This window comes from Coregonus clupeaformis, chromosome 15 (genome assembly GCF_020615455.1).
Source record: "Coregonus clupeaformis isolate EN_2021a chromosome 15, ASM2061545v1, whole genome shotgun sequence".
Taxonomy (NCBI): Eukaryota; Metazoa; Chordata; class Actinopteri; order Salmoniformes; family Salmonidae; genus Coregonus; species Coregonus clupeaformis.
The window spans coordinates 54928748-54939851 of record NC_059206.1 but is presented as its reverse complement, the minus strand read 5'-3'; the positions used below and the strand labels follow the sequence as shown (position 1 = coordinate 54939851).

The 11104-nt window shown below is 44.6% G+C and overlaps 1 protein-coding gene across 3 annotated transcripts in view; it reads left to right on the top strand.

Annotated features, from left to right (window-relative positions):
- Window positions 1-423: 423 nt before the first annotated feature.
- LOC121582732 (E3 ubiquitin-protein ligase NEDD4-like) overlaps window positions 424-11104 on the top strand; it is a 120781-nt gene continuing 110100 nt past the window's right edge. Inside the window, exons 1-2 of one of the 3 annotated variants that reach the window (XM_041898791.1) lie at window positions 424-2040; window positions 10321-10371. In XM_041898791.1, coding sequence (XP_041754725.1) covers window positions 754-2040; window positions 10321-10371 — 1338 coding nt within the window. In that variant the 5' untranslated portion in view covers window positions 424-753. The remainder of the gene's footprint in view (window positions 2041-10320; window positions 10372-11104) is intronic. The other 2 variants (XM_041898792.1, XM_041898793.2) reach the window with 2 other exon arrangements.

Genomic DNA, 11104 nt, shown 5'->3' with positions numbered 1-11104 from the left:
CTGTGCCGCCTGACTCAGCACTGTGTGTGTCCGTCCGTCCGTCCCCCACCAGACTCCGGCCCCCTGATGGATAAGGAGCAGCTGGGAGAGAGAGTGCTGTTCAGACCTGGGTTCAAGTAGTATTTGTTGCCTTTCACATACTTTGAGCGTAAATTGATTGAGCCTGCCTGCCTGCAGTGCTGAAAAAACCCAAATACTATTTGAACCCAGGTATGGTGCTGTTTCGCCCCTCGCTCTGTTTAGGCTGGGGGTGGGGGCGGTGACACACACACAAACGTGGTGGAGGGTGGGAGCCATCCGTGTCACATTACCACGGCCACCCTACCCTCACCTCGGTTCAGCAGAAGCGCCGGGAGCCCTTATCCAATCATGCCTGGAATGCTGCTTGTCACTCAGGCTATTTCTGCTGTCTGTCACTATTGCTCGACTCTCCAGTGGTAACAGTTTGGTAGATTACTCTTTTTTTTTCTCCCCCCTTTTCTCTCTCTCTCTCACTCCCCCTTTGCCTGGAGTTTGTAGCTTGGAGTTTTGTGGTGTGAGCCGCTGACTCACTGCTTGTTCCTCTTTCCTCTACCTCTGCTGTTCACTGTGGGAGGGAAAGAGAGAGACAGAGAGAGTGAAAGAGAGAGGAGGGAGGGGAGAAGACGATTAAGGGGATCAGCCAGCTGATAAGTGGGCGACCGGATCAGACACAGAGACAGTCAGAGTGGGACTTGAGAGACCAAGACAGACAGCGTGGAGCAGGAGGTGAAAATGTCTCAGAGGCTGCATCTGTACTTTGGCTCTGGCCGCAGCAACACAGCTCCAGAGATGGAGGAGCTGGAAAGGCCGTCCCAGGACCTCAACGATGTCTCCATGACATTCCACATGCAGCAACAACAGCGTCACCGGCCTCAGCGCTGGAGCAGCCGGGACTCACCTACCTTCTCCTGGCGTCCTGAAGGAGACTTGCTTGCCTTGAGTGCCTTCTCTGGGCCACGGCAACGGCCTGATAGAGAGATCTTCTTTGGGCAACGTCCCTTGTCGGAGAGACCTCTGGCTGGTCCTGGAGACTCCTCGCTCAAACGAAGCTCCTCGATGTTTATACCCCAGCTGACTCCGGCAGAGCCACGGCCCACCAAGAGTTCCTCAATGCAGATCTCTCTCCAGCGATCCTCCGGTGGCGCCGGGACTGCTGAGGAGCCACCTCCAGGTCCACCACCCAGCTACACACCAGAACCCGCTCCTGCCTATAGTGAGCCCGAAAGGAGCTACCACTACACTCTTCCACCACCACCACCCTACTACAGCAGAGACGCTCCAGTCCCAGTCACGGCTAGCTCACCACCTTGCTACAGCCAAGATACTTCAGCTAGCTCCAGCTCCGCCATGCCTCAGAATCAGAATCACCCTCAACCCACAGAACCTGCTCAACTCAAGCGAAGGGTTTTTTGCGTTGTGCCCCAAGACAACAGCTCAAACGGTCAGGCTAGCTCAGCTATGTCTAATGGAAAAGGAGGAGGAGGCCCACCTGGAATCAGCATAGGACGCTTTCACTTATCAAGGAACTCCCCAGACGAATCTGAAGTCCAGCAGTTCAGGATCGGCTATGGGTCTGGCAGCCAGGTAGGTGGGCCCTGCCACTGGTCTGTCCAGCAGCAGAACTCGGACCCAGGTCATCCTAGCACTACTCAGAGGCTTGTGTTCCAGCCCGGGCAGCAGGACCAGGCCCAAGCCAGGCAGGCCAACAACGTGAACGTCATGACCCCAAGCGGCTCCAAGGGAGAGCGTGTGGTGCGTTACCCCAGGATCCGGCTGGAGAGAAGCACTTCGCATCAGCGGCTGCCCCTTCGTAACCACCAGATGTCCGGGAATGTTGGGGAGCCCCAGGGCAGTGAAGGAAGCCCCTCGGAGATGGACAGTCAAAGTATGGACATTGAAGGTGGCTGCACTTTCAAAATCAGGAGAGAAGCCCCCAAACGACAGCCTTACTTCAAGATTTCTTTATGTCAGGGTGGAGATGTCCCCACTGTACAGAATATAAGACTGGGAAATGGTCAGGTAATGATTATTGGGAATACAATTATTGTATACGCTAGTAGTCTAGTGTACACAAGCTTTGAAGCATATTGTCTTTTGGCAATTGGGAAAATAGTCTGGTTTGTATTTGAATTAGAGATCAAAATTCTTAATTATATCAGAGAGTTTTCAATGCACCGGAGAGTCAGTCAACATTCTATTAATAGTTTATTTATAGTAAGTTATTTCTGCTATGCCTCACCAGACAGACGATAATCATGTTAATATTTAATTTAGTCTAAAGGCAGATGAGAAAAAGGCCTTGCGGCTGGGCATTCTGTGAAGAGAGAATTTCAATTAGTCCCAGGGCAGCCTGGCCAGGAGCTGCTGTGCTGCTGGGCTCCACCGCACTGGCTTTCATTTCATTTCACAACCACAGGCATGTGTACTTTTACACACTTCGATGGGTTCTCATTCACTAGGAAAATCTGTGGAAAACAGACAGGAGAGAATGTTCTGAAACTAGCGCTTAACACAATTCACACTTGTTGCCCACTCACTCACTCGCTGAATCTGAATTGTCCTTAGGTTTTGGTAATACTCCTATCTACATTCACTAGGAAAACCTGTGGAAAATATACAGGAGAGACGCTTCGGAAACTAGGGATCAATACAAACATTTGTTGCCCAGCCCACTCACTGAATTGTCTTTACGTTCAGGCAATAGTAACACACACTCCTACAGCCTGCACAGGCTGTGCTATTTTTAGATCAGTTTCGAGCTTGGTCGTTGATTTTAAAAACGGCATGTCTCCTTTGGCTTGGGTTGGTATGGATCGGCGTGGCTACCTCGGAACAGCTGCCCTTCTGGTGATTTAAGATCTAAGATATCATTACGTCTCCAAATAACTATTAAAGAAGTTTAACCAGCTATCGATATCATTTCATAAAAGCTTTGAGTCTTTTGATAAAGCTGTAATAATCATATGATGCAAAACTTGTCATACCAGCTGTATTTCTTCCTGCTTGAACGGCAATAGCTTACATGCACATGAAAACATGAAATGACCCCGGGAATCGCTCAGAGACGCACAAAAACTATATAACATTCAAAATGGTTGAATCGTTCCTTTAAGAAAGTGTGTCTGACTATTCCTAGTACCGACTAGAACCTTCTCATGTGGCAGTGGAAGGGAGGCTTGTGGCCCTAGCTCAGCTATTTTGGCATGTTTTATATTAATATTGGGCCTGCATTGGCACTTTCAAGAATGGATGATGATATTGACATTGAATTGCATCATGACCAAACAGGTCATTGGCCTATGTTTTGTATGAACTTTCAGTTTATATGTCAAAATCATAAGTGTGTGAGGTGCTTTCCTTTCAGTTGAGGGTACATGGCATGCTAAGATGGTGCTGCTAAGCCAGCCAGCCCGCCCCACTAGATTTGACTGGGCTTATTGTTTCACTGTGATTTCTAGTGCTTCTCTGTGACTGATCTCTCCTGGCTTCACATGCTAGAGGACTGCCAAGCCATTAAAGGGATAGTTCACCCAAATTACAAAATGCCACATTGGTTTCCTTACCCTGTAAGCAGTCTATGGTCACGGTATGACGGCAATCCATGCTTTGGTTTAGTTTCCCTGGCACTGTTTCCACATGCTATAATTTTAGCATTTGTTGCACAAATCCTTTTCAAGTCATGGGATCCCAAAGTATCTACAATTGATTGTTAAGCTCAACAAAGTAACTTACACACTACCGTTCCAAAGTTTGGGGTCACTTAGAAATGTCCTTGTTTTCGGAACAAAAGCAATTTTTTTGTCCATTAAAATAACATCAAATTGATCAGAAATACAGTGTAGACATTGTTAATGTTGTAAATGGCTATTGTAGCTGGAAACAGCAGATTTTTAATGGAATGTCTACATCGGCGTACAGAGGCCCATTATCAGCAACCATCAGTCCTGTGTTCCAATGGCACGTTGTGTTTGCTAATCCAAGTTAATAATTTTAAAAGGCTAATTGATCATTAGAAAACCCTTTTGCAATTATGTTAGCATAGCTGAAAACTGTTGTGCTGATTAAAGAAGCAATACAACTGGCCTTCTTGAGACTAGTTGAGTATCTGGAGCATCAGCAATTGTGGGTTCGATTACAGGCTCAAAATGGCCAGAAAACAAATAACTTTCTTCTGAAACTTGTCAGTCTATTCTTGTTCTGAGAAATGAAGGCTGTTCCATGCGAGAAATTGCCAAGTAACTGAAGATCTCGTACAAGGCTGTGTACTACTCGCTTCACAGAACAGCGCAAACTGGCTCTAACCAGAATAGAAAGAGGAGTGGGAGGACCCAGTGCACAACTGAGCAAGAGGACAAATACATTAAAGTGTCTAGTTTGAGAAACAGACGCCTCACAGGTCCTCAACTGGCAGCTTCATTAAATAGTACCCGCAAAACACTAGTCTCAACGTCAACAGTGAAGAGGCGACTCCGGGATGCTGACCTTCTAGGCAGAGTTGCAAAGAAAAAGTAATATCTCAGACTGGCCAATATAAAGAAAATATTAAGATGGGCAGTCTGAGATATGGCTTTTTCTTTTTGCCTTGAGTTTGCGCTGTTCTGTGAAGGGAGTAGTACACAGCGTTGTACGAGATCTTCAGTTTGAGACTGCCATTGTTGAAGTCGTTTGTGGTGACGTCAAAATGAGGGGTGTTGTACAAAACAAAGCCATCAGCGATTGGATCATCTCTAACCAATCAGAGTATCAAAGCCAATGACACATTTTCTAAACACTGCTTTACCCATGTTTTTTTCTGGCTCTGGGCCAACCCATCGGTTTCTGGGACCAATCTGAACTGTTAGAATGTGTTTGCGTTCTAGAAATCGTTGTAGTGTTTGGCCGGAGCAAGGAGTTTGGGTAGCAATGCACACCTAATCTAAAAACACATCCTTTCAAAAATGACAAAGCTCTCAGTATAGTGATGCAGGGCTTTAGATGTTGTACACATGAAATTGTGTCATTCCAAACTTTATCCGCAACGTTATATTTCATTTTGTTGCAACTCGAGCGATACCGCTCCGTCTATTCTACAGGTAACTGCCAAAATAAAGAAATCCCCATTCAAATCAACGTTCTGTGATAGGTTGCCGGCGGCCATATTGAGTGCTGCCTTGCCAGGAAGTATTTATATTTCTATAGTTAGCCTATGCCCTTGCTACGGCATTAACCCAGGCCAGTTCAGAGCCCTAGTGTGCAGTTGCCATTCACAAAGAGGCTTGGCTGGTTGGCTGGTGGACTGGATGGCGGGAGGCTATGTTTGCCTGGGGGTCTCCAATGTTACTTTGTCAACATGCAGGGCCGGGGGCTGGGGAATGGATTGTTGTGGGAGCTTTTTCATGCACCTCGGTGGGGGTTGCATGGCATTGTAACTCAACCGAACCCCACTCAGGGTCTTTCCGAGTGTATAGGTTAGGCTCCACTGTTTAGGCATATATACTGTATATCCTGTGGCTCAGCTGAAAAAAATTGCTAGGGGTTGGGGGCTCGAGCCTAACCTGGCTGACAGAGAAACCTGCTCTTTGATCCCTGATTGTCTACTGACCTGCAGGCCATCCCTACCTCTTCTCTGCTCTGTATTTCCGTCATACTATTCTCCTTCTCACTTTGTATCAGATGGTGTGGGTCCCTCAGAATCCAACTCATCTTCCCTACCTTTACCCCCCCCGTGTAATATGGCATAGCAACTCCCTCCCCTTCTCTACCCTCCCTCCTTCTCTCTCTCTTTCTCTCCCTGCATGCTCAGCTGTGACCCCCTGATGACTGCAGATATTTCACTCAAAGGCCAGCCTGGCCATATCAGCCATATCTTAAAAGTCACATTATGTGGGCAAGAACATGGGAGCCTCAGCTCAGGCATCAATAATAAAAAAATGTATGTACCGTCTGTTTGATAATATCTCAGGCTTGTAGCTGTGTTAGTGTCGCACATGACCAGTTAGTGAGTGAATCTAGGAAGTGCTATCCATGGTGATGGCATGCTCTACTGTAGTCCATTATATGTAGCCTATCTGCCAAAGTATGGAGTGACCTTTTGGGGTTTTGAAACACTGTTTGCTGTTTTAAGACGCATCCTTTAATCTGTATTTTACGAAAGCAGTAAATTAACCAAAACATTGCATTAGTAGGGATTGTTTAATCCGTTGGAAAAAGCAAACTGATTAGTTACTGATGGGTACACTGTTTTAGATTCCCAGTTCACACTCAGTGGTTCTGTTTCTCAAGGTTCCTTCTCCTGTAACTATTTCCAAGAAAAACACATGGTGCTCCAATTGCACGCTCCCTCAAAACTTGAGACATCTGTGGCATTGTGTTGTGTGACAAAACTGCACATTTTAGAGTGGCCTTTTATTGTTTCCAGCCTAAGGTGCACATGTGTAATGATCATGCTGTTTAATCAGGTCTGGCTCTCTTTGTGACTCATTTGTAACCTTTCACCATTGAATGGCACATAGTGGGAGCCTCAATCAATTGCCCAGCTACTGTTCTTGTAATTACAGTATGTTATTTCTTGATAAATGTCACTGGAAAGTCAAGTGTGTCAACTGGCTCTGCGTCAAGTTAAAAAAGGGCCATCATTGCTTTTTAGATACAGAATGATTTCCAGTGGCTTAAAGCTAGAATCCTTAGTTGCTACATTCATTTTTGGACTTATAAATTAATGACATATACCCATTGATTATTGAAGAATATAACTGAGCTTAGTTCAACTGTCCTATCCCATTAGAACTCAAAATATAAGCTTGTTTTACAGCAATGTTTGTAAACAATGTAAATATAAACAAACACTGTATAGCCTCAAAACATGGTTAAAACTATCATTTTGATATCATGGATGGTCAGTCATTGTTTCCATAGCCCTGTCTATAAATCAGAGTGGCCATTTCTGCAGACCCATCCCTTAGCTTTTGACCAAAACATTGGAGGGGTGACCGTTTGTTTAGTGTAGCAGGGCAGAGGGTTATGCAATATACATTTCACTCTATACACACACACACAATGTTAAATTGCGATTGCCCCTAAAAACAAACTAATCCCTTTGAAAACGGCCTATGTGGCATCGATATGAGTTAGAACCATGTATTCTAGTGTCAAAATTGACTACAAAGTGTAAATAGAATAATTTTGATCATAAAGTCTTGTCTAAAATGGCGTTAGGGACCTGATTGCTTCACAATTAGTAAATAAGGTTTGGATTACAATTATGTCAACAATTTTCATGCCCTCTTTTGCCAAGCTCCACGTAAAATTGCCCCTCTGCCCAATTCACTTCCCTTCATTGAATGGGGCTCCATTGTTTCATCGCCCCCAACAACATTCAAAGGATCAAAGGATTATGGCCGTTTGAGACTGAAAAGCCCTATACGGATTGACCATGCCTCTGGCTGTGGTTTGACAATGCATGCTTCCAGCAGGATGCACAGCAAACTATGGTTTGCATGCCCTGCCCCACCCTAGTATGCGGTGGTTGGAGTTCGTCGTTCCCAAAGTCTGCACCAGTAACGCTAGCTTCTTGTATCTGTATCGGCTGGGAATGACAATGAAAGGTGAAAGGTGCACATTTTTATGTTAGCAGAACACTGCTTTCATTTTATTGTTTAAAGGGTTGTTTATTCTACATGGATCTGTTACTAAATATGACAGTTATCAAAAAATGTAGTTTAGAATATTGACATAAATTCAGCAATTGTATTCTTCTTATATTACTCTGTAGGCTACTGACCTATTCAAAGTTTCCTCCGACATCTCACCATACATCTGCCTGTAGTTATTGAACTCAACCGGCAGGAGGTTTGTTTGTTGTGATTGAGTCTGGGGAAACAGCTGCGGGCAAGGTTCTAACAGATGGGTGTGTCTTGGTGGTGTCAAGGACACACCCAAGAAACATCCACATCAAACCACATCCCCAAGCCAACTCACGTTTGGCTTCTGTCATGGCCACCAGCATTTCTTGAGGAGCAAGCCAAAATGAGGCCAAATCAGCAGGTGCAGTTCCCCTTTAAGCAGTGGACTTTGAAAAAAATATATATTTGTAATTTTATGTCATAAAAGCTATTATTTGTTAATCTGATTACAATGCTCTTCTGCAATTATTCATTCTGTAAGTTTTATGTAAGGCAGGGTTACATTTAACACTATACACAGTTGTGTAAGTCAAAGAACCACTAACCTTATAGTTGTCCTGGTCTCCATCAGGCCCACCAGATGAAGTGATTTTATTGAATGTCGCTCATTCTATTGCACTCTATTCTAACCGAACCTGCATTACCAGTTCATATCAGTAGGTGTCACTATGCACTAGCTAGTTGAAAAAGACTGACGCCATTGCTGCCTGTCTCTGTATTTGTGCAGGTTATGGTGGTGCTAGAATCCTTCAATTCTCTCTTTCTGCATTAGCCAGCCATCCATCTGTATAGACTGCTCTGTGGCAGAATTTGTAGTTAAAAAACAAAAACTTTTAAGACAGTGAAATTTGCACCACAAACATTTGTGAATAATCACCGGCAGTGGAAATAAAATAATATACCAGCGACTAACAAAAACTGTCTCACTCACCTTTTCAGGAATTTCAGTATCATTTGCCTTGGCTAGCAGCAGCAGATCGTTTCATCTTCTTTATTCTGTGCCAAACACATTTATTCAGTGAGTCAAAATTATTAGCGTTAGCTGCTGGCTGCATGATTGCATCAACCTAGCTAGCTAATGTTAGCTAGCTTTCTAGTTAGGCTACTCTAAAGCTAACGTTAGTGGTTTTGTTAGCTAGCTATAGATTGGATCATTCTAGATAGTTTTAGAGGATGACTAAACTGCTTTTATTAACTGCTTTTATTAACACATACTTTTTTTCCCCATGAACATTTGTGTTCGCTCTCTCATGGACCAGGCAACCAGGCAGGCAGGAGAGGAGGGTTTCCACTAGATAACAGCCACAAAGTCAGATTCCACAGACTGGAGAGGAACGGGAGTGAAGAAAGAAACCAAATGCAGAGCATTGGTGCAGAGTCAAACGAGGTGCTGGTGCAACCAAAGATAGTGGTTGAGAGGTGTGGTTGGTGAGGCTCTGTAGGCTGTAGCTAGGAGACCACTGTGACTGACAAGTGAATCCACCTGTCACAGCAAGCGTGGGGGGTTACCGTGTGAAATCCCAGGGAGAGGGTTGTTTTACTAGACAAAACAAAGGCAAAGGGCTGAAATTGGGGGAGGTACTATGTCAACTTGTCCAATAAGAGATGCCTACTTTCTTTTCCGTTGTAATTTTTATTTTATTTTTCGTGAACTAATGAATATGTCTGGTAAACGTGTTCGGCGCTGCTGCTTTGAATGTGGTGTAGTGCAGATTTGAAAAGTACTGGGGCAAATGCTGTCTCGCCATACGTTTTCCGGCGGCTCTGCATCCTAGTAAAGTATGACACTTTACTAGAAGAAGTCTTGGTTGTCTTTATTAACACACATCCATAGCAAAGAGACAGCAAACAAACAAACAATAAGCAATTTCTGACCCTAAATCCACAGACAAACCAATTTCTTCCTACTTGGTCATTTAGCCTGTTGCTTTAGCTACTAGGTCTCTGCTTCTCCCTCTGTTTGTCTAAACCAGTTGTGTCCCACTACACAGGCTCTGTTGGGCTCTGATCGATCCAAGAATGGGCTTTTCAACCTCGGACAGGTAATCTTGGGCTGGCTGGTGTGACTACAGTACCTGTTAATCCCCTGACCTGTAAATCACGGTCACCTTTGACCTCTGACCTTTTCCTCTTGGCATTAATGATGGGGGTGGTTTAAATGACTAGAGGTTAACTACTTGATCTGACTGGCACACCCCTTGGCCACCTCTCCTCCTTTCACTCTGCTCCCTCGCTCTCGTCTGGTGGTGGTTGTTGTTCCTTTCTCTGGGTCATAGGTTCTTCCCCCTCGCTCTAAAAGGTGTACTACCTCTACCAACCTGACCTACCACTCCGGTGACAACCGTTGGCTCACCTCTGACCTCTCCTCCCAGTGCACCTGCTTCTCACCACACCTGTGAAAACCTGTCTAAATAAAGGATAAATAAATAAATAAAACACACTGACTCTATTGCTGGGCTCACACAGCTACAGACAGCAGCAGTAGTACAAAGCAGTATAATTCCCCTCATTGTTGTGGTTGGTTCTCCCTTCCCTTCAAGGCCTGCTACTGAAAATTGAGTTGGTATTCTTCACAGTTGCTACCACAGTATTCATCTCCATTTTGACTGACAATTCTTCTTCTCTTTTTCTTCTGCAGACGAGAGATGATTTCCTGGGACAGGTCGATGTGCCTCTCAATCATTTGCCGGTGAGTGGTGTGTGTGTGTGTGCGCGGTCTGTTAACATCTGTGCTTCTGTGTTGTTGTGTGTGCGCACACATGCATTGAAGTGTTTGGTTATAGATTGCTCAGCTGTTTTTCATCTGCATGTTTGTTCTGCCTAGTGAACTCTGAAGGTTGTGGGGGCACATCGACCTGTTGTTGAAGGCTAATTAAGTAGCAATAACACTGAAAAGAAAGAGAGAGAGACTAGCCCCCTGTTAGTGGAGTGGAAAGAAACCCGGTAGGAATTTAAACAACAGGGCCAGTACAGGGTCTGAGGAGAGCAGGGATACCCAGGCCTGGAGCTGATGGAAAAAGAAACCGTGCTTGCCCAATGGTTGCAAGCCACTAGGTCAAATATGAGCAACAATAACAAACAAGTAGTTAAAAAAAAGTTGTAAGTAGGTTAATCGCAGTGGCGGCTGGCCGATAGAGGGCGCTAGGGCGCCGCCCCCTTAAATAAAATTATTTAAAAAAATAAAATAAAAAATAAATAAAAATAATAATAATAATAATAATAAAAACATCAGTATGTCAATATTTGTGTGTTTGAAATATGGAATGCACACAGTAATATGTGTAAGATATGATAGAAAATCATATTCGCAACCTTTCCTCTGCCTGTCAAACGCCTCGTCAGCTCTGGGCGATACAGAAAGTGCCCCGAGGAGGCGGGTCTACGTAGCAGTTAAGCCAATTGCTAATTTAAGATATGAATGT